The sequence below is a fragment of the Poecilia formosa genome, unplaced genomic scaffold (genome assembly GCF_000485575.1).
Source record: "Poecilia formosa unplaced genomic scaffold, Poecilia_formosa-5.1.2 Scaffold204, whole genome shotgun sequence".
NCBI lineage: Eukaryota > Metazoa > Chordata > Actinopteri > Cyprinodontiformes > Poeciliidae > Poecilia > Poecilia formosa.
Window position 1 is genome coordinate 137,293 of NW_006800143.1, and position 24,500 is coordinate 161,792.

At 39.3% G+C, this 24,500-nt stretch overlaps 1 protein-coding gene across 1 annotated transcript in view; it reads left to right on the forward strand.

Annotated features, from left to right (window-relative positions):
- Positions 1-24,500, forward strand: part of LOC103148413 (transmembrane protein 132C-like) — a 108,226-nt gene that overhangs the window by 80,023 nt on the left and 3,703 nt on the right. The window contains exon 3 of the mRNA XM_007567175.2: positions 5,543-5,689. Within this exon, the coding sequence (XP_007567237.2) occupies positions 5,543-5,689 (147 nt within the window). The remainder of the gene's footprint in view (positions 1-5,542; positions 5,690-24,500) is intronic.

A 24,500-nucleotide genomic window follows, 5' to 3' on the forward strand; every position in this document is an offset into this window, starting at 1 on the left:
GGTGAGAGAGAAGGGTAGAATAGCAGAAACGGCAACGAACGAGAGATCTCAATGGCTACGGTGGGATTCAACCGAGAAAGGGTAAAGTTGACACAGAATGCCTCTGAAGTGTGAACGCACCACTTTGTGCTCTGTGATTTCCCCGTGCACTGCCTGGATGCTCTTTCTTTTTATCAGCTAACTTCAGCTCAGACTTGGTGTGGTGCCAATGAAGGCTCGTCAAGGTCTCTTGTGATTGCTGACAGTGTTGAAAGCAGCATGTTGTGTTACTTTAAACTGCCAGCTAAACACTGCCGTCTCTTTGCACTCTTCACTGTCTTCCCTCCGAGGGCTGTTTGTCTATTTACCTGCTTTGGTTATATAATTCTTGGTAATCAAAAGAGTGCGATGAATGTGCCACAATGTCTCCTCAGGAGACGTGTTCAGACATTAAGAAGAGCCCAGGTGCACCGGGATGGTGTTTTCTACTTCATTTCTGCAGGAAAATTCATCTGAGAGCCACATGACACTGTAACACACTCGGCATCTACGAAAACAACATTTTGTCCACACGTGTTGTGGAGTTTGTAAAGTACACACCGCCATTACGATTATTATGTGCAGCTACTTTGATACCAGTCATGACCTTGTTACTGGTATTAAGATATGCAGAAGTTTTATGAAACTGCATAAAAATTTTGAGATAACCCTTTTGACCTAGTTTCAAATGCTAAAATTTCCAACTGAAGCTCTTTTAGGTGATGCCAGAAAAAGCGCTGCAGTGACTTTTTTTTCCCATCCAGGATTTTGTTCATTTCCTGATTCTCTGGCTAAAATATTTCTGTCCCCTTTTTTGTTCTCACTACCAAATTCGTCTCTGTTTTCTAAATTCTAGAATAATTTAATCTTTCTTCAGAATCATACAAATATTAGACAAATTTACTTTGTAACTGGTGGAACTGCCTTTTCAGTCTTAAAGTTTCCACAAGAAGGACTAGGACTTCAAAACATAGATTTTGTTGTTCTTTGTTACAAATCTGGTAAGCATAATTTGGCTCATTGTTCATTTAAAGACCCATTCCTGGCCAATATTAAATTTCCCGACCAATGCTTCAATATCTATAAATGAAGTTATATCATAATACTGTCTACTTTGTACTGTGTGCCTGTTCCTTTCATTCTTTTTCCTTCAAATCTAAAAATAGTCATTGTGGTCAAACACTTGAACTTAAGTTTCACCAGACCACAGGACATGTCTCCAAAATGTAACATCTTTTTCCCTCTCTGCATTTGCAAACTTTAATCATTTTTCTAAACACTGGAAACTTCAACTTGGGACGTTTTACAGATTTGTGAGAAGCACCGAGGAGCTCTCCGCTGAAGCTCCTGCGCCTGTGGCTGAGCACTGCTGGATAGCTGACTGAAATCAAAAGACACAAATAGTCATGTAAACTCCAGTACTACTAATTGATGAAACACTTTTAAAGCTTTACTCAAATTGAGATCCGGTGTTTCCAGTGTCAAATTGACGTTGTCAGTATTTGCTGTGAAATGCATTCAGTGGATTAATTCTGAAATGAGCTACAGATGTCCACGTTCCCTCAGGAATCGTGGCTGATTCTGTTGATTCATTTCCTGTGCAGCACATCCACTGAGCTACAGAAAAAAATGTTTTGAATCCCAGTTCCATTTTACTGTTTTTCATAAAGCAGGGGTATCCCAAGGGGTATTTTTGTTTTTCAGTGCTGATTCAGGTTGATGTCTTGGCGCCATGTCCCACCTTCCTTCACAAGAAAACTGTACAAAGTTACAAACTACACACTGCACCCAGTAAAGCCTGACCACCAATTAGCCGCTGCAGAGGGCCTTGCAGTAGTTTAGGACATTTTGACACACATTAAAAAAAACGGGTATTTTATTTGAAACAACAGCACAAAGCATTGCATAATTGTAAAGTGGAAACAAAAGTTGCGAGTTTTTAAAAGTGAGACAGTCAGCTCCGTTTACTCTGATACCATCCAACAGAATCCAGTCAACCAGCATTAAATCCAGCTGTTCTGTGAAGTTGTTGGGCTTTTTTTGTTGTTGTTTTGTTTTTAGAGAACATTAGTGAAAAAGCAGCATCATGAAGACCACAGAATACAACACTATCCCATGGATAATGCTGGGATTCAATATGTTGACAGCAAAACTATTGATTATACGTTCCACAATCTGGTCTTTATTGAGTAGTGACAAAAAGAGAATCGTTTTTTTTGTTTGTTTTTTTTTTTGTTGTTTTTTTTTTTTTAAGAAAATGGCGTATCGGATGCTTTTCCTCGGCCAGGAAACAGAAAATGGTCAGAGTTGATGGGGAGACGGACGGAGCTAAATACAGCCCAGTTCTGGATGAAAAAAACAGGCTTTGAAGGAGTAGAAACTGAGGTGGAAGTTCACCATCCAGCATGGTATTAACCCCTAAACATACAGCCACATCCACAATGAAACAGCTTAGATATAGCACGTTCAAATTGTAGAATGGCCCAGTCAAAGTACAGAGATAATTTTAATTGATGCATAAAGCTGGTAGACACATCCTGCAGCAGTAAATGTAGCAACTGCCTGTTGTACAAAGCACCGACTTTGAGATGGGAAATGTAAAAAAATATAAATCATTTTCTTTCTCCTTCTCGCTTATGTTCCCACTTGTCTTATTCCTGTTGCTATTCCTGACTCCACCAATATGGAGGAGCAGCTGATCGATTGGGGATTGTTTCAACATCCATCTGACTGGGACTGGGACCGTTTTCCTGCTGTCTCACCTGCAGGAATGTCCCGATGCTTACAGGTTACAAGGCCAAATTGACCATTTAGTCAATAAAAGACACTTCAACCGTCCTGCACCAAATGCTCTGTGGACATATTATGGACTGTGGAGTAATGACTGGCTGCCTTTTGAGACTCAGCTGTGTTTAAAACATTCTGGGAGCACACCACAAGCCGCTGATAGACACCCTGACCACCGAGGTGGAACAAAACCTGATAAAAGAACCGGCTTCCTCCACTGGGACCACGAGAGGACTGTACCACAGCTCCTATTTATTTGTTTGTTCCAGTTGTACACATCCCACCAGTCAGATTTCCTTCTCCACATTTACTTTGTTTGGATCATTAAATATAATATTTGGAGAGAAATTTCCCAAAAAAAAAAAAAAAAGGTTATTTCAGTATAACTTCAAATAAATAATTTCCGCTGCTAATTTTGGTCCCTCTTCTCTCATGAAGAGGTTTAGAATTTTTCAAATGAAAATCAAATTTACTTTTAGTATTATTTCTACTAAAATAAGAAAAAGAATCCCAAAAAGGAAGCAAAACTTTATACAGCTCTGCACAGACATACTTAAACATGTCAAAAACATGACATTACCATACTGAAAACTGCAAGGGTGTCCCAATTGTTTACTTTTACTTATGGGGACTACGTAGCAAATGCTTGGTTAATTTTTGGGAAAACAAGTATTTGAGGAGCCCTAACCTAACTGGAACACTAAGGAACTGTGTTTCTTCTTTGAATAAACCTCCTGTTTTTATGCTTGCCGTACTGCCTTTGTCATCCTGTTAACCAGTCAGGCTGAGGAGGAGACTGAGTTTAGATTACATGCTTGTACAAGATAATTATGTGTTTAGATGTCAAGATTATTTTGTCTTTTTATGTGGGATCAGTTAGCTGCTTAGGTGGCAAAAACATACAGTTCACAGTAAGTTAATCAAAGTAGCAAATAAATATACACACTTTAACCATGCTGTATCTCTCACCGACTAAGGTTGGATGAAAATCTGTTTTTTTTGTTGTTGTTTTTTTTTCATTATTATACGACAAAACAGAGGAAGGAAAAAAAACAGACACAGTTTTTAAGTGACCCTTAGATTTACTGTTGATCACAGATTCCACTTTCATTTCTCACATGCTACCTGCAGCCCAACAGCGTGAGGTATCACATCAAAGAAATGGGCTTGATTGGAGAGGGCAGATATATTCATAGGATGACAGATAGGCAATTGCGTCTAAAAAGGGCAGCAACAAATTCAAGATGAAAGAGAAGCTCCGTCTTTGGTCTCATCTGCCAACCTGGTATGGATTGGACAGGGAAAGTGATTTGGCCTTCTGTTATAATTTAGTCTGCTCTTCAATCATTGTACTTCACTGTCAGTCTTAGCTAGCATCACACAGACCTTCCACTGTGCTGCGTTTTGCAACATTGACTTGAATCCATTGTATCTCGGTGCTTTTACCTTCAAATTAGACTGTGTGCATTCGGTCTATTATACTCCATGTTACATTTTCATTTGCTCCCAGAGACAGTTCTCTCCTTTGTACTCCCCTGAGCTGAAGACACCTCAGATGCTGTAAATGTATCGGTCAAAAAAAAAAAAAAAAAAGAAGAGACATTTCCATAATTTCATTTTCATACTGCAAGAGAGAATCCATTACTGTTTGAGGTGAAAGCAGGACAGCAAGCTTTAACAGGCTTGTAATTACAACGTATAGCCTGATCTTATGACAAACATTCGCCAAAGATGGCAGACTGCAGAATGAAATTGCTATTTACTTTGATTATTTCATGCCGTGTTGTTTCGGGAACATAGTAAATATACACGCCAGCGGTATTTGAGGCAGACATGATGCAGCTTTATTCATCAAAATCAGCAGCTAGCTTGTCTTTTAAACAGGCATAAAAAAATAAAAAAAACTTTTAAAAAAAAAGCTTAAATACATCACTCCCCTTACGACTTCTCTTCACAGGCTTCCTGTCTGTTTCCGGATTGATTTTAAAAATTTATTGCTTTCTTCTCAGGCTTCCAGTGGTCTGACCCCGTCTTATTCAATACCAGACAAAGCAGCACTATGAGCTGGATCTGCTTTAGAACATAAAAAAGCCACAGTTTGGGGTCTTCAGACTTCTCTGCTTTGTTTCTTTAACTCACAATGAGTATCGATTTCATAAAGAGTGAAAATTACTAAGACAACTTTCTGCAAATGTTCACAATTGACTCCTAAAGGAAAATATAATCGTCTATGAACTTCCAATGACATATTTGGAATAAAACATCACATTACGTCATCTTCGCTTGTAAAAACCCAGAAACCTGAATGATAGGTGCATTTTGTATTTTGGAAGCAGATTGTAATTTGTTTGTGGCATAATTAAATTTGAGCACCTGTTTAATATACAGCTCTGGAAAAAAAAAAAAATGAAGAGACCACCGCACTGAACCCCATTGAAAACCTCACGGTTATTCCACCAAATATTGATTTCTGAACTCTTCCCGAGTTAAAACATTAGTTTCGTTGTTTCTAAATGAATATGACAATGTTTTCTTTGCATTATTTCAGGTCTGAAAGCGCTGCATCTTTTTGACCATTTCCCATTTTCTTCAAATAAATTCTAAACTTTTGCCTGGAATTTCAGAGACATGCTGTCAGTGTTTAAATATAGAATAAAAGAAAAATGTTCATTTTACTCAAACATATGCCTACGAAAGTAAATAACTAATATTTTCTGTCTTTATTTTTTCTTTGCAGGGTAAAATTAAAAGAAGGAGTGACGTTCCTCGGGGCGCGTCCCAGCAACCCCACTCAGTGGATCGTCAGCCAGGACTTGAGGAGTGAAGGTCATCGCGTGGTGACCCTCCACTGCCTCAGAAAGGAGTCAACTTACGATCAGCAGAGGTCAGCACAAAGTCATTTCGCTTCAAACTAATCCGCTCAGATTTTGCATCATAATGAACTCAGTCTGCTGTAAGTAAAGGTGTTCCGTCTGCTGTATTGTCACAGTCACTTTAAGGTAACGGCCCCGTGAGGCCGTCTCCAAAAAAAAAAAAAAAAAATTTTCTTTTACTGCCTGTGCTGTCACTGATGATTCCCATTTTGTAAGGGACACACAATCGCTGAAATACACAGTGCGAACAGTTATCTAAGCGATGTTCCCCTCTGCTGAAATGACACGCTTAACTTGACAGAACTGTGGGCAGCAGAAAGTTGACTTCTGCAGTATTTTATTTTTTTTTCCGTTTCTCTCTTACTCCTGTCGTCTTGCCATCCTGTCCCCCCCCCCTCCTTTTCCCCTGCTCTCATTTTTATTTGCCTATATATTTTTCACACTGCTGAGCCTCTCGGGCCCGTTTCTAATCTGCATTCACGTCTTTAAACTAATCTGGCAGATAGGGAACGTGATTGCCAGCATCAGGGAAAGGTTGCTGCGTTAATTAAGTGTTGATTGAAGGCCTTTGTGTGTTTTAATGGGGTTTTTTTCCTCTTCGGATCAGGAAGTAGTTTTAATAAATCTAACTTTCTAGTGACAGGTGTAATTTTATGGATTATAGGATGATTTGAGGCCGGGTGGAAAAAGCGTGCTTATTTGCTCTTTAGCCTTCGTTCCGCTTAGCAAACTTGAAACTATTTCTTGAAGGAAACAAGACACTTGACTGCAACTGCTACTTTATAATCAAAGTTGCGCAGGGGGTTTATTTAAGAGCAGAGCTGCCTGTTAGGCATAAGTAATTATAATTTGTTGGTCCAGTGACTTTTCTTTAGACACACTGCTTTTAGTGGATCATTACAGGGAGTGATTATAGTCTAACTATGGTGTTACAGCAGTGGAAATCATAGACAGCTGGGTGTCCCTTGAAATCAGCACAGCTGTAAGATCAGAAGCAGCTTGTAAACATTTTTTTTATATAAATCCCATCCAGCAAATTTTACATTAGTGGCTTCCCCTGTAATGGGAAGTCAGATGTATGTAGCAGATTTAATTTGATGAACCTTTCAGAAAAGCCAGTTTCAGTAAATATTTACTGAGAAAAAAAATATGCAGTTATAGAGTTTAATTAAATCTGTCTCTTTAATTTGCAAATCGTGACATTCTGTCATCAGGTTATGTGTGTGGCAACAGATACTGGAACTAAAAAATACATTTATTTAACATTACTACGTGTGACATCACTGTGAGGCTGCAAGGTGGCAGGCACAGTTGGTAGCAGTGATGCATTGCAGCAATAAGGTCTTGGGTTCAAATCCCTGCCTGCGGTCTCTGCATGGTGTTTATATATTCTCTCTATTTTCTCTGGAAAACCCAGCTTCCCTCTACAGCTCAAATCTCTTTACCTGCCTATAACCATCACTGTGACTGTACAGAATTGAGAGAGAGAAAGATAAGCTCAGGTCCTCATTTAGACTTTTCACAGATTAATTTGTTTTAACCTTTAAAATATTACTACGACCAGGGGAGTTTAGTCATATCTCGGTTTTCTTGTGAGCATTTCTTGACTTATGAAGATTAATGCGCGTCTGTCTTTGTGTTATGGAGTGTTTCTTGTCTCTGTTCTCTGTTTTAAAAAGTGCCCAAGAAAAATGGTCCTTTGTTGACAAATCGTGTTTATAGCCCTTGGAAACAGAAAAACGAGGTGGACTGGTAATAAAGCCTTCGATACACCGTGACTGACTTTAAAGAACTAAAGAATCAATGGCAACAAAAAAAAAGTATACTTATTTCATAGGAGTTGGAAGACATGGTGATTTTGCAAAAAAAAAAAAACCCAAACTATTTTATGTATCTTTTATTATTCAAATTACAGGTTCGCTTTTTAAATTTTTCAGTTTGGCCTCAATTTGAGCAATAAAAAATTTATTTGTAAGGCTTATGCCACATGCTTAACAAGCATGTGGCAGGTGAGGAGTTCTGTACCTTGAATTGCAGCTCTGCACAGCAAAGATAATCTTTTTACTGAAGTATAACAAATAAAGCCTGTGTCAGTCTTAACTACTGTGTTAAACATTTGATATAGATTTTTTTCAAATTACTTAAAAATCAAATTATTGCCGTAGCAAAGCATAGGAGAGCAGTGTAATGCTTTGCAAAGCAAAAAAAAAAAATCTTATGTTTTTTTGAACAATAATATTTATTGTTAATCTGTTGCTAAGAGATGAACGAGTTCTGGTAACCAAGTGCCACAAAGTAAAAATCTGATTTTTACTTTTGCAAAATTTACCAGCTGTAAATTTCTTATGTCTTAGCAGAAAAGCAGTATTTAAAAACAGCTTATGTTTTATAAACAATGATTAAGCTGGTTTTAAAAGATGATTTGTTTTTTTACTTGTAAAGAAATGCCATGAAGTATTAATCAGATTTTTACTTTTGTGTTGAATGTCTGTTTATAATATATTTACCACCAGTGACAAAAAAAACAAACATTTTAAATTTCTGGCAAACTCATCAACTGTGCAGTTCTTCTTAAGTGTTAGATAACTAATATTTAAAAAGAGTAGAAGGCATATATTTTTGAACAATAACAATATTTATTCTGTTGCTAAGATGTGAAAGCATTTTTTGGTAGCCAAGTGCCGCAAAGTAAACATCGGATTTTTACTTTTGCAAAATTTACCAGCTGTAAATTTCTTGTGTCTGAGCAGAAAAGCAGTATTTCAAAAGAGCTTGTGTTTTATTAATAATATGACTTCTTTTTAATTTGGTGTTAAGAAATGGATAACAACAATATTTGCTATTCTTCTGCTAAGAAATTAGTGCTTTTTCTAGTAACCAATGCTTAGTACACTGAATGAAGGAAGTCAATGTAAGACAACATGCTAGCTATACCCCACATCCCACTGGCAGCATTTAGGCCAACATTAGCATTTTGGCTAATTTTAGCTTACACACTAAATTTAGAAAACTGAATAGAAGAAGTCCACCTTAGTCAACATTCTTGTAATTCTCCACAAACTATTGACTACATTGTAGCTTACTTTAGCATTGATGCTAATTTTTTAGCATCAGAACGCTGGGCTCCAACCGACGGGCGCACTTTGGCAGGCCCCGTTTAAATTTCTTCAGAAATTTTCTAGTTTAAAGATAGTGCTATGATATTTTGTCCTAAAATTCTTTACAGTTACTTTTGTATTTTAAAGAGTCTTAATTGAAACATTTTCAATGGGACTGGTTGCCTAGTAACAGCATTTCTACTTCCTGTAATTCACACCAGCTGCATCCTAAACAATACAGTAGAAGAAGCAATGGCATAACTGTCTTCCCTTTGGAAGGAGAAGCCTCTTGTGTGGATTCACGTCTCTCTACGTTGTTTCGCGAACATGTCCTTTTACCTGCAGACAGACACAACCTCATTACAGTAGTAAAATTATATTTTATTGATTTACTAAGTAAAGAAAACAGAGCTACGAGTGAGCGTATCTAGTCATATCCCGGCTGCTTGGGCTTTGCTCGTCGGTCTCTTCCTTAATCCTCACAGCTGTCAAACTCTCATCACAAAGCAGACTAAAGACGCCCTGTGATGGCTTTACTATGCAGAATGCCCCAATTTTTTCTTTGTCTGGCCCTCGCCGCTCCCAGCCATTCCAGTGAAGCTCTTTCAGAAGGAGATTAGACATAGGTACCTCATCTGTTGAGCTGTCACTCTGTCTGCTTTCTTCTTGCCAAGACTTCTTTGAGCGCAGAAGAATGATGAAGAGTTTGATCGCTTTATTTCAAAGAAATGTAAAATGCTGTTTGTATTCGAGTGTTTCAACTGCAGGGTGTCGCATGTTCACTCATTTGTTACGGGTTTTATCCGACCATTCATTCTTCCGTCGCAGGAATCAGATATGTCCTCTGGAACAGCGACAGAGTTCCTCTACGGTAAAATGTTTTTAGTTCAGTCACCACTTTCGAGGAATTATTATTCTACCTTTCAGTTCTGGTAAAAGGAGCAGACAGCAAGGAGCAGTTCAGTCTGATATTAGTGTTTCATTTTACAGGAAAATTATGAACGGAAAATATGGAGAGATTTCAAAAAGAGTCTGCCACATGGTCAAATATGTAAAAACTACAGCGACGGGATTCAAAATATTTTCTAGCTGTTGTTGCTCTACTCTTTGAAAATCACTCGTTTTCAAACGGTAGTCATTACCCAACTAATCAATTAATCAAGTTTACCAATATAGCACATTTCAGCAACAAGACGGTTCAAAGTGCTTTACGTCATAAAAACACAAGAATACAAAGTCATAAAAGACACCGTGCCATCGACAATTGAGAAAACCAGAAACAAACTTTACATTTTTATGAGTGCCATCATCAAAATCATCAGTACACATCAAATATGTTGGTGAACGTTTTACTTATTATGGTTCAAAAGCAGCTCTGAACAGGTGGCGTTTTAGTCCAGATTTAAAGGAACTCAGTGTTTCAGTTGTTTTGCAGTTTTCTGCGAGTTTGTTCCAGATTTGTGGTGCACAGAAGCTAAATGCTGCTAATTCATGTTTGGTTCTGGGGATGCAGAGTTGGACCAGAACCAGACAACCTGAGAGGTCTGGAAGGTTGAAGCAACAACAGCAGATCTTTAATATATTGTGATGCTAAGCAGTTAAATTATTTATAAACTAAAAACAGTATTTCAAAGTCTATTCTTTCAATGAGCTTGTAACATTAGCACACCTACAATGTAGTCAAAACATTTTGACCTTGTGTGTAAAATTCGGGTGCCGTCTCGTTCGTTCTTTATTTTTTTTGTTTTTCTTTTTAACAATAACAGAACTTTCTCGTCAGGGTCACAAACAATGCACAGCTCTCCCAAAGTGTCTTCTTTCTGTGACCGACCCTTTTAGCCGTCCGACTCGTCGGGTCAGGTCTCCTTTTCTCCATAGAAAAAGATTATCACTCCATCGACGCGATGCCTTTACTAGCCTCTTACCCCTCATCACATGCAAACAAACACGCAGTCATGCTAAATGGAGTGTGAACTTCACACACACAGCTCACATCATGAGCTAAGCTACATATGGATCGACGCCGCTGCTGCTGCTGGACCTCGGCTTGCAACCAGGCTTTAATGCACTTGGACAGGGTGTGTGGGGCCGGTTGTTGTGCGTGAGCTTGGGTCAGGTGGACTCTCCGAGCTCGTTCAGCTCGTCACTTTGAACTGTTTACCCTGACCAGCTGAGCCACTGCTCCCCGTCTACTCACAGCTGATGCTCCAGAAACCCCACCTGACCCGCTGTGCAGCACACTGATTAAATGCTCAACCATGAACTGTTTACCGTCTGCTTCAAAGCATTTTCCTCGGCATTTGTTGAACTATATTCTTTTTCTGAATATGTGAATCGGCAACTCCTTTGTTGTGGTTCTTAGGTGTTAGGATGGGGGAAAAAAACAAACAATTGAAACCTACTCGATGTGTTTCTTTTGCTCAATGGATGCAATAATGAGGAAGGTTTTTGCTAAACTTCGTAGAGAATGAGAGAATGAACTGTTTTATTTAGAAAGTTTAATGAATGACGCCGTCAGCTGTGGCTCAGGCTGAAAGATGCATGTTTTTGTCCCTTCTAAGAGAAAAGGGTTTTATTTTTTGGCAGAGGAAGACATGCAGCAAATGGCCCGACGCTGGGAATCGAACCGGCGGACAAATGCTTTGAGGACTGTAGCCTCTGTATTTGGTGCACCTGCTCTACCCCTGAGCCACCTGGTGCCCTCAAGAAAAATTTGCTTTTTAATTCCACACATCTGCAACACAAACTGAATCAAAGATGCCGCTTTAGTGCGACTTTCGTGATTAAGGCTTGCGTCTTTCCTGAGCGTTGTGTCACATTTTGGATTTAACACCAAAGCCTTTCCAGGACAGCTCCAAATAATCTGTCACTGCGCCTGCAGCACGTCAGAGGAATCAGAAGGGCTTTCTACGGAAAGGGACAAAATGGTGCTGCGGTGTAGTCGTAATACTGACGGCACATGCACTCTGGCAGATTGAAAAGTTTACTCTGTCACCATTAAAGGCGAGGCCGTTCAAAACAAAAGCGGCCCTGCTTCCTCGGCATGTCATCAGCCGTAAGTGGAGAATGCAGTCGCTCATTAGGACTGTCTGGGTGCAGATGGATCTCCTTTATGAGCCACCACTTCATTAATCCTCCTCGCCACGCCACGCCCAGCACGGGGACAGCTTGTTACCCCACCAGAGAGTCTCAAATTTTAAAGTAGTTTGTCAGAATTTTATGTGAAATAAAAAAATTTAAAAAATGAGTCCAGTATAAGTCTTTTGAGACTCTTTTTAAAGTATTTTGAGAAATTTATTTTATGAATCAAATTTTTGTCCATTCCTCTTTGGAAAATAACTAAAGCTCTATCAAATTGGACGGAGAGCATCTATGAACCTCAGCTTTCAAGTCTTACATGGATTTTGATCTGGACTTTGACTGAGCCATTCTAACATTGTCTCTGTGGGACCCTCTAATTGTTCAGCTGCTGAAAAACATCTTTTGCTGCCACCTTCGTGTTTCATGTTGGAGATGATGCATTTAGCTTGATAGAGTGTTAGCTTTCTGTCACACTAATCATTTTGTGTCAGGAACCAGATAGTTAGTTGTAGCCTCATCTGGCCAGAGTTACTTCTTCCACATGCTTTCTGTTTTCCTAATTTCAAAATGCAAACTGACCTTCTTATAGCTTCTTTTTTTTAATTGCTTGTTTTTTTTCTCACTATTTTGCCCCTTCTAAATTTATCCAGATTTGTAAGTCACTGTAGAAATCTGAATGACTTTAAGGTGACTCAATACTGTAATTCAGTCGGGCCGATTGAGGCGTGTTTTACATTGTCTGAGTCCAATTTGCACAGAGATTAAATGAATCTCTTTAAATCTAGTGTGCCATCCTTTTGTCTGCTCCATTGAGGCTTATGAATAGAAAGAACAGAGTTGGATAGCAATGAATGAGATTCACTTTCTTTTTTTTTCTATTCTAAGTCTAAAAAACAGCAACAATAAGTTGATCTGACATTACAGCAACGTTGGGAATTTTTCACGTTTATGCACTTTGTCAGACATATGGAGAAAAAAAGGTGCCTCAATGCCTCAATACATACTTAAGATGCATTATTAATGACAAGGTCACTTTGAAGACAAACAGGCACAAAGTTTCATCACAATCAAAAGATCTGCGACTCCCCTCTTGTTCTGATTTGACAATCGACAGTAAAGCCATTTTTGTTTTGTTTTGGGGTTTTTTTTTTCTTCCTTTTTTGTAGGAATCAAGTTTTGTTGGTGCTCGGCAATCCTGAAAATGAGCCACATGCTGTGGGCTTTAATGCTGCATAATGCTGCATAAATCAAGGCGCAAATGAAATGGCCCAATTACATTAGGGGCAAACAGGGATGTTAACTTGACAGTCTTAATGCTAACACTCTTAATAATGAATCAGCCCAATTCCCAGTGGGCTCCGTTTAGTGGTAAAATGCTCTCAGTGGAGTCTCATTGGCGCCATTTACCAACACGCTACTGCTGTCTACACAGCTTTAATGTATTAGTTGTTTTTTTTTTATTCATCTAATATTAGTAGGAGTAACATGAGATCAATTCCAATATCCTTACATGCACCACATCTAGTGTTTTAAGGATATTAACACTTTAACCAGGACTGGGTGAAATGAGGGGTTCCTATTGGAGGACGGGGATGTAAAGCTGATGAGAAAGGAACAATCAGATTGTGCGAAGTGAAGGCAATGTGATTTGGTTCTCGTTATCAGCACGTGAAAAGAGATGTGGCATTTTCTCCAGCTCCGACAGCCATCTGATTACAGTAGTCACTCCAGATTACATCGAACTGTTCGGACTGAAAAAGTGCGCTCGCTTCCCAGTTTGCCGTCCAGGCAGTAATAACTTCCAGTCGAGAGGAGCCGATCTGTGCTCTTGTCCATCCGCACCGAGCCACCGTGAAGTTTACAGAAAGCAGGCAGTCGGCAGTATACGTACTGGCTTTCATATTAACCTGGAGGTTATTTTAGCTACATGAAGCGAGAGGTCGGGTTGCATGAAGCTTATCTGATTTCGCCCATATCTCAGCCAGCAACGGTGCCATCTGGGTGGAAGCGGATATGCCGGAGAGAGACAGATTGTGGTTTACATGTGTCCCGGAGAGTTCATGTGTGTCAGATTTAAAAAGGTTTAATGGTAAGTATGCTGCTCTGTTAATCTCCCCCCCGAGGATCAGATCAGCGCAACATGTATTTGGAGTTTTTGCATTAACTGTGTTATTTTCTGTATTTATGTAATTTAAGATGGTTTTAAAACATGTTATATAACATGCAAACCTTAAACACATCTCCAACATGCAGATTTGCCTGCTTCCTTTCATTCCAACGCTGTCGAGATGCTTTAGGAGACCAACCACACCGTCATGTGCATTTAATTAGCTGCGGCAACTTCTGGATCATTTTTTCTGGGTTTTGTTTTGTTTTGCTAGGCAGCAACAATATGGCTTTGTTAAAAGCAGCATTTTATAAATAGTTTAAGGAATATTTTAAAGTGATAATCCACAGGAGAATTGTGGTGTATGTTTTTTTAAGTTTAATGTTATAGCCAGAAGACTATTTTAATGAAAGAAAAAAAAACAGCTCCCCTCTTCCTACGTGTGGTTATGTTATAAACTAGACAGCAACAGAGAACAAACAAAACTTGTTGGAGCTAATTAATACTATCGGAGAAAAGAAGTTATAATGAGGAGAAAATCTTGCTTTTTGCAACATATTGACGGAAAAATTAAGTAGTTATACTTTTTTATTCTCTTAAGACTTCTGGACTAAAAAAACAACAATACAGTCTGGGTTAGCATTTTGTTTTTCTAATTGTTACATTGAAAGATAAGTGCTTTTCTTTTCTTCCACATCCCACAGAAGACCATGTGTTAATCTTTTTGTAAAATGTTTTTTTTGTTGTTGTTGTTGTTTTTTTAAAACTAAAAACAATAAAATGAGATATTTTTGTTTAAAATGTCCATATCCTATAGTAGATATTCATTAAAATATTTTAAGTTAAGTAACATTTGTGATGCTAAACGAGTTTTATTTCACTGGACCGAGGTCAAAAATGGCTATTTGGTTTTGTAAAGATTACAGACCCCCGTGTGATGGGACTGACCTACAATACTGGCTCATATTCAGACAAGAAAAACCAATGACAGTAACTACCAAAGGGAAATGACTTGAAAAGAAATATGTCAAATTGTGCATTAAGATGTTACAATTCCAACAAGTTCAGTCGCTGTAATCGTCTGTGCGAAACCATGTGGAAAATAAAGGGAGGATTTACGGGGGCCATGTGTCTGGATAACTGTTCTGTTGGCATTTTAGCACACTCAATAAAGTGATGTGTATAAGGGAATGAGACCAACCACACCGTCACGATCCATTTTGAGGATCGTCTACATCAATTTTGATTTTATGGAATGTGTTAAATGCATTTGGACAGTCAGGGAGGGATTTCTGGACACTTATCTTAAGTAGACAGCTCAGGAGGAAGCTGGGAGTTGTAGGCCATGTATCTTTTATTCTCACAACTTTGTTTGATATTTATTGACAAACGGCTTACGTTTAAATTCACCCTTATCGTATAAAACTGAGTTTATGATCACTTCTTTACGTGTGGATACTGACTTAGCTAGCGCTAGCTTGTGCTAACTTCTTGGCACATAAAAGGCTGACGTTATCGTAGCTGAACAAACTTGTTCTGTGGTTAAAACTAATTAACACAAGTAACTGACATTAGCATCATTTTACCGTTTTGCTATGTCTTATTTCATCCTGTGGAAGAAGTTCACGTATCATCTGGTCGTTGGCTCGTTCAAACTGTTATCTGTAAAGAAAGACGAGGCTGAGACAGAAGCTTTAACCTAAATTTGCAACTTCATAAATCCTTCATTTGGGTTAAAGGAATGACTAGACAAGTTTTACTACGCTGTAGTTCTTACTGTGTTCATATATTAGTGATCGCATTCCTATTTTTAACAGCCTTTCGACGTCCTATTCCTGTGCTGCATTTTTAAAAACGACGAGAATCGCACCGTGACAGGAAAAATTGACAGTAGCCAGAATCTGAGAAGGCATCTCCCCTCCGCAAGCGTGTCCCTCCTTCCTGTGAATCGGTACATTTTGTTTTGTCGCGAGAGCCTCTGTGAAGCATAACGGGGGGAACAAATGAACACATTTTAAGATTTATTTGCCACGCTCTCGAAATGGTAAATAAAAGTTCCCAGGCGTTTCTGGAGAAGAGGGACACAGGTTAGGTGAATTCAGACGTGGGGTGAAGATCAAAATTGTGGCTGTCGCAGCATGTAGCTTTCAGCCAGGGGAAGAGAGGGTGGGCTGAGATGTAAACATGCAATTGTCTGTAGGCTCTGCGACAAAACGTGGCGGATGTTTTCCCTCCTACAACTGTAATTACATCTTTAGAGAATCTATTGAATGAGTGCTGAGTTTGGATTGAATTGCGGTGTGGCGCATTCAGCTCAGCATCTTTGACAACAAACAGCAGGGCTGACACAACAAGATCCGCCTGGATTCAATATTTCCATTCAAGCCTCTCATCCCGTCAAATTATCAATCTGAATAGGCAAAAGAAAACCTGGCATGAATTTGGTTCCAATTAACCTGAGTTTGGATGGTCTTTAAGATGATTGACTTTCATCCTGCAGCCTTTTCCACTTAAAGAAATACCTGCCACAGCTGCAGGACTGTTTCATTTTTATTTTTTTTTACATGATTAAACAGAACTAGTCCAGTCATCCTATTTAAAGAGGCCCAGGGCCGTTGAGGGATGTGCAGTGGCAGCGTTTGAGGTGAAGAAATTACAAGAAGTGGAAGGAGGGGGGGGCACTCTACAACGAACAAAGAAAAGGGGGTGTCGAGGATCTTATCGGGAATAGGCGGCCCCCGCTTTCAGTCAGAAACAGATTGAATCAACCTGAAGGCAAACAGAAGAGGTGCGCGTCGCATCCTCTCATCTGCAGCACCGCATTTGTGCGTGCAAACACTGACAAGCAATCGTTTGCCGTCCTTCGTTATCGCCGCCGAGTCTTAACAGGCGGAAAGCAGAACTCTTGTCTGCTCGATAACAGGAGGGAAAGAAAAAAGTCGGATGCCGCGGGACGTTCTCCTCCCCCATCAGCTTCGTGCCAGTTTAGCCAGACTCACCGGCCTTGACATGTAATCAGACATGTCTCGCACTCCGGCAGACACATGTTGCTGCTGCAGTGATTCACGGTTAGATTTTAGCCAACTGTGAAGCATCTGTTTCCGTCTTTGACATGCGCAGCTTTGGGAAGGCGTCCAAGAAAAAGCTTATTTTTTTTTTCATGAGAAAAGAAGAAAATACTTTCTATAGATCGTAGTTGTTTAGTCCATCTTTCTGTGATCTACCTCTGCTCTCCAGAACCTCTGGGTCAGCCCCCTCCCCGTCCCATCTCTCTCAGGCTACACGTCAGCAAGCGGCTTTGAATCACTGCGCCAAATATGTAAATGGATGCCATTAAAGCTCTCTTTCTTTAATTAGTCTTTAGATTTCATGACTGAGCGCTTCCAATTATGGATCAATGTCTCATTTCTGCTCACGCACCCCTGGGTGAGTGGAGGCAGTTTTTCCTTTTGCAAAATGCTTCATAATGCCTCTTCTGCCAACAAGGCTGCTCACATCACACTCTGCAACTGCTGATCAATGCAAAACGTTTCTGCTGCAGCCCCCCCCCGCCATGTGCATTTATGAACAAGTGCATTTTCCTTTTTCAAACTTGGTAACATTTTAGGACACCCAGTCACTGCAACAGCCTGTGTGCAATTGTAGTATAGGAGTAACAAGTAACAAAGACTTTACTCCCCTTGACAATCATGAATTAAGTTTTTATTATTATTATTATTATTTTTTTTTTATGATTGATCAAGACAAAGTAGTACCTAAGTGTGAGTTGAAAAATTTCACCAAAAACTATTACATTTTAAATTACCTAACAGGTAAGCCGTGATCTGAACAGATAACATTAAAATTGTGCTATTTATTAAATATTAATACATTGATGAATGGACTGAGATCTGGTGGCTGTGTCATCTTAATTTATGCTCTGAAATACCTCAATATGATCCAGCATTTACTTTGTTCCTCCATCATTTGAAGACCGACTTTGCTGTACTGAATTTAGATAGCGTGTGTGTTTGGTTATTTTAGGATTTAGTTTTAGTTTATTTATTTACAAATTCAAATGTATGACATCTGATTACACCGTCTTATTAATATCATAGGCACCGTAATGGCAGCATCAAGCTGTAGGGGTTGTGCGTTATTTCAGCAGGAACAGATGTGATTGTCAAAATGACTGAAAATATGCATTTCAGGAACCCTAAACATTTAGTCAGAGCTACAGTACAATGACTTATTTTAATAAACTAATAAACTGTGAATAGTTCAGACCTAAATCTGGTACAAGACTTTAAAGTTGCTTTTCACAGGTGGATTCCACTCATTTTCAGAGAGTTTGAGTTGTTTTTGCAAAATAAGAGTGGGTAAAATTTCAGCTGATAATGTTGTGCAGTTGATGGAGAAAACCCCTCAAAAACAGGAAGCTGAAATTTCAGCAGAGGGTTCATTTACTTGAATTGATTTGTGAAAAAAAAAGTAAACCATGTGAGCCTTACAGTGGGATAATCCATCAACATTTTAAGGCGTTTATGGTTTTGATGGTTTCTCAGAAGTTTAATAAATGCGAAACTGATTTGCATTTTAAAGGAGTAAACAAAGTAACATTTGCATAAGCACTTGTTTTAGTAGATTGCACTAAGTACAGTAGTTAGGACTCCCACCTCTGGGATTTTATCTTGAATTTATGTCAGAACAGGTGTGTGAAAAAATAAACGTATACCAAAAGGAAATTGGTCGTTAATGGCAACGTTTGGCCAGCCGATGGGTTTGAGACGATCTTCCATCAGCCTCCAAGTGACACAATATATCTGTTATGAACTTAAGGAAGACAATGAGTGTGCAGGAGTCGACTCGCCCGTCAGAGCTTTTCACCTCTCTGATCCGCGCATCCTTACTTCAACACCGAGGTACAAGGCAATCATGCCCACACAGCCTCCGCATCACTTCCTCACCAACACTGTAATTATCCCAAACAAAGCTGCTCTGTTTACACATTATGCCTGTGGTTCTGAAACAACGCGGGTTGCAACTTTGTATATTTAAATCCATGAGCAATTTCTTACCAAAGTGCACATGTGTATAATTGCACATGCATTAGCTAAGAGGAATGCCAGTTATTTTCTTTTCTTTTCTTCCTTTTTTTTATTTTTTATCTTTCCTTCCTCCTGCTAGATACGAGCCCGGCCTGTTGCCACTGCGAATTTGACATCTGGCTCGGCTCCACTTATTCGTCATTGACCTGTTTGCGAAAAATAAACACTGTAATACAAATCTGATCCTTTCTGTGACCCCCCTCTGTGACACCGTGCTTTGAGCTGGAGCTTAACCTTGCACATCCCTCAAGCTCTGGGTGGGGGGGCAGAGGGGCGGATAAATCCCGGGTTGCGATCTGATACTCAAGGCCTCTCTGTTCAATGACTCTTGTGTGCTGTCCAGGTTCTGTTGCCATGCCAACAGCGGTGGAGCTGAAAGGACCTGGGATATCTGAGTCTTTAAGGACTTCGCCGAGGAGGACAGGCACCAGCAGTGTCGCGGCACCTGCAGGTGCTGAAGCAAGCCCGGACGGTCACATGATGTCACCCACAAATCATGCAGGGGCAGCCTTCGGAGGGCGGGCGGGGAGCGGGACAGCCGATGCATCCGCGCCTTAGGGCTCAGTATCTGCTGCCCCCTAGTGTGTGTGTGTGTGCGTGCGTGTGCGGCTGAGCTTTCAGCAGCTTTGCTGGACGCTTCCCTCCCCCCACTCCCTCAGAGCCTTGAGATGTGCGCTCTGATGGGAGGAAAATTTAGTGAAACTATTGAGACAAGGAGCAATTTATTACATTGCAATTTGCTATTTAGACAGCTTTCCTATGAATGAGACAGATATGGAGTGCAGCTGACTAATAACTGATGTCGGATGCAAAAAGGTCTGAGTTCACCAGTGATGATAACCGCCGTCATTAGGGATCCATTACACCGTGGAGCCTACTCCAAGCTGATGGACTCTAATGATGATGCGCAGCGGAAAAGCATTTGGTTTTGATTAGACATTGGTGGAATGGCGCATTTCATTAACTCCGGGATGAGATTTTGTTGTCTGGGAATTGATACGCCACTGCGAGAGCCTGGGCTAACACGCCGACTGCGTCCCGCTCTCCTCGAGGCGATAAGGAGCAATATCCAAATGTAATGAAGGAGAGTTCTGCTCCCACGTCTCCTCTGTCTTTTTAGATTTGGAGTTCCTGCCTCTATATTTTCTCTCCTGCTAATGCGAAATGATCCCGCCCGCCAGCCTGGAAATATGAAGACAAAGTTTTCTTGCACCACTATATTACTGCACTATTAAAAATGGATGCACTCACTCTGATACGCGCCGGCCAAGACGCTAAATAGTATTTAAAAATAAATGATCTACGCTGCCTCTTGCCTCCTTAACCTGTTTCCTCATTCTGTCAACCACAAACTTAATTGCGTTTTTTTATTATTTGGGATTGTATGCGACAGGGGCCAATATATGAAAAAGTTTGGCGAACTGTTCAGATTCGGTCTCAGATGGCGTTACGGCATTTTCTGTTTAGTCTGGCGTGTTACGTTTCCACTCAACACAGTCCAGATGAGACTGGGAGGGTGGGGGGAAGCAGTGATCAAGTATGCGTAGGAGTTGATGGTTTTTCCAGAGCGCTGTAAGAATAATCAGAAATTTGATCCATCTGCAAGCTTTGATCCACACAAGCTAGAAACCGTCTGTTTGCATCCACACTTCATTATAATCGTATAATTAATAGCACTCAGGCCTTTTGTCTGTGTGCATCTTAGAAACGGGTAAAGTATAAATGATTAAATTAAGATGATTCTCATGCTTATTAAAAGTGGGGTTTTAATTTAGACACTGTAGGTTATTTGAAATGTAACAGCCTAGTCCTTTTTTTTATTATTTGCCTCCAGAGAATAACTTCAATGGAAATTACATTTACTGAAGTATTTCTTTCCCACTAGTAAGAACAAAACAGAATAATATAAAATGCCTCTAAGGATAGCTGAGAACTGGCCTGTGGACTGACTTTTAAATCCATGTATTAGAAGCTTCTTCTTTTTTTTTCTTCTTTTTTTTTAAGATAGCTTACACAAGGAGGATAAAAATAAGCAAGCTGGGAAGTCATGATGTATTATAAACATACCAAATCTCCTCTAAGTCTAGTGACATTGCAGATCACGATTAGTAATCTCTAGTGTAAAACATCAGGATACTTCATGAGAAAATCCCAATTTAAGCCCTCACAACCATGATGATGGAAGATTATTTGATCATCTAAAGAAGCCGTCATGTTTGTGAGGAACCATTCTTCAAAAGCAGAAATTCACGTTAAAACTGAAGCACTTTGAAGACTTGGGCGTCTAAAGCTCTTGATTAAATGTGTATGGTACACAATGTGTGTTCAAAAGAAAAAGTCTTACTTGGCTCTATTGTTTTTTTTATTATTATTTTGATGGATCTTTGCTGATATCTGATGAATTGCATGTTGGACAATTACTCTCAAACATTTGGCATGTTGGAATTGAAACCAAACTCATACAAGACATCTTTGAATACAAATATATTTGTGGAGAAATGTTTTTTATGCTTACAGTTTTCAGTTAGTCAGAAAAGTTAAGTGATATTTTTGGGTCAGCTCAGACTAACATTTATATTTCAATTCAAATAAAAATATAAACTTGGATGTTGTTGGAGTTAAAAGTCATGTCTCCAGGGTAACAAGATCATAACTCTGATATTTAGTTTGGTCCTCACACATTTCTGCTAAGGGGTCTGACTGCCATGTTTGGTTTCTTGTGTGTCTGTAGATACCCTGTGAAGTTGGCTTGTGTTTGTATATAGCCTCCACGGCTACTTTGTGGAGTCGTCATATTCAGAGATTTCAGCTACAAGTCTTTTGGGATAAGTTTTTACCTGCCTGACATTAAGAGACGGACACATTTTGCCCATTTCTTCATTGCAAAAGAGCTCAGGCTTATTTAACATGACCGTTCTAAGACATGAATATCCTTTGATTTGAACTATTCAGTTTTAGCTTTAGCTGTCCGTTTAGAGCCGTCCCGCTTAAATGTGAACAGCAGCTTTAGCAGGATTTCACCATACACTTTGCCATCAACTCTGGCCATCTGTTTGGTTAGAGTTGACAGCAAATATGGTGGTGGTGCTTTCACCACCTTGTTTCTCTGAATGTTGCGTTCAGGGTCGTGTGCAGTGTTTTGCATTTGACCACAACTTGCTTGTTCTGTCCTCTACATGGTTTCTAAAGATTCTAATAAGTTCGAACTCCTCCTGAGTCTCCACAGTCCTCTGATCAATGTTCTCCTTCACAAACATCGATTTATGTTGGCGGCCATGTCTTGTTAGGCTTCCAGCTGGAAAACCCCTCCATGGGATGCTTAACGTTTGTGATATTGCTTTAGAAAACCCTGCAGCAAAGTACGGCACACCTTCATTGGTCATCTTTAGGTTGTGTTCATTGGCCTTAATCATGCTGTTCCTTCATTAAATCTCTGTACTACTTAGGTGGCTTTGGTTGCTCTGATTTATTTAGGGGTTCAAGATAATCGGTAAATGGGTGAAAAGGTTAAATAGTAGCATTATTTTTCCTACTATTTCACAAGTTTTCAGTATTTTTGTGTTGGTCTGTCACATAAAATCCCAATTAAAAAGTATTGAACTTTTTCGGCTATACCATGACAAGATGACATTTGCTCTGCAAAGTTATGTTAAATTATTGCGTGTACCTCAGGGTTAACTTCATATCGTTTGGTATGAGTTTACAAAAAGGATCATGAGCTTCTCAGAATGGGTGTCTGCTGAGGGAAGGAAATTGCTTTGGAGCATGACAGTATAGATTGGACTCAAGAAGTATCTGGGTGCCAAAACCGAGATCTGTGTGATGATTTATGCTGCCTGCATTGCACTTTCAAAGACTGTTACCAAAATCTGTGTTATTTCTTCCACATCCCCATGACAACCTTTAAAACAGAGAAGTTGCTTTTAACAGCCTTGTTCAGTATACTCTCTATTTCAGGTTTGTCAGCTCAGAGAGATATAAATAAATGTCACTTGACGTGCCATAAATCAAAAGTATTGGTTTAGTATCTTGGTGGAAATTATAGCAACATGAGCGATGCTCCGGCTGCCTTGATTCTATCACCAGCCATTTATTGTAGCCCTCATGTAGGAAAAGCTTTGACATATTAGAAATACAGGAATCTCACGCGCACACGGATCAGTTTGAGCCTGCATGCCTGTATTCGCAAACGCCTACATTCTCGGTGCAAACCAACTCATTTTGAGGTAGCCTGGTATTAAATTTTTTATCAAATATGAAATTGATGCCGTTTTGGATGTCATATTGACAAGCTATTGTCTTGCGCTTCCGTACAGACGGATTCTCCGTCTAAGGATGGATCGAGCCCTCATAGACTGCCAAAAACTTTTCGTTTGCGTCAACTCAAACTCACAAAAGAAAGAAAATACGCTGTAACGTTTTTTTTTTCCAGTTTATGTTCAAAGTGTCCCTATGAGCAGCTGAAGGAAACATTAAGATTTTACTTTAAATGATGTAATCTAAACTTTTGTTTAAAGCTCTATACACACAGCTCAGCCCAAAACTTTATTTTTCCAACCTCTAAGACTTGGAGCTCATCGCTTCAAATATATCATCAAAATTAATGTGGAAACAAACAAAAAGCTACTTGGCAACTATTAAAAGGTTGTGATTAGGGAAATGCCAATAAATATTTTACGGTTTCAACAGGTATAAATCAGTTTTGAGTTGGTATTTAAAAAAAAAAGTTAAATGGAGACATAAATATTTTCTTTTCTAACTAGAGACATTTTTTGAGAGAGGTTTGTTTAATTTACTATCAGAAAAAAAAATCTTGATTGAATGGAAATACTTAATAAATCTAAATCTGTCATATGTATGAATGATTTGAAGAACAACATGAAGATTTCTATATGAATTTGTTTGCTTTGTCCCCTTACATATATCTTCCTATTATTTTTTAGCTACATTTGTCACCTTTCTCACCGTCTCATTGTGTCTCTCTTTTTCTGTATTTTGCAGGCAAAGTAAATATTATTTTTGCTCTAATGTCCTCCTGCTCTTCATCTATTTGCTTTTCACAAACAAATTCCTGGATTTCTTATTAATGCCACCTTTAACTCTGCAGACCTTGTCACGGTATAGCAGCTTTCAACCTTTGCGTTCAGGTTCACTTATAAAATTAGACTAATGGCAAGTATAACATTAATATTAAGTACCATTTGAAACATTTCATGTATGTTTTTTCCCCCTCTTTCCATTCGAAATGGACTTTTCATTGTTATCTGCAGTGTGATTTTGGCTTTTGAGCGTGTCCATGATTACAGTACATTCAGGCTCTGAGTAATTTGCTTTGATTGTAGAGTGGCTAATCAGAGGGTCAGGAAAATGTTACCGGGCTCCTTCAGAAAAAAGATTTTGCTTCATGCTTTGATCATCTGCTTTTTCTGTTGGCTTTTTTTTTTTTTTT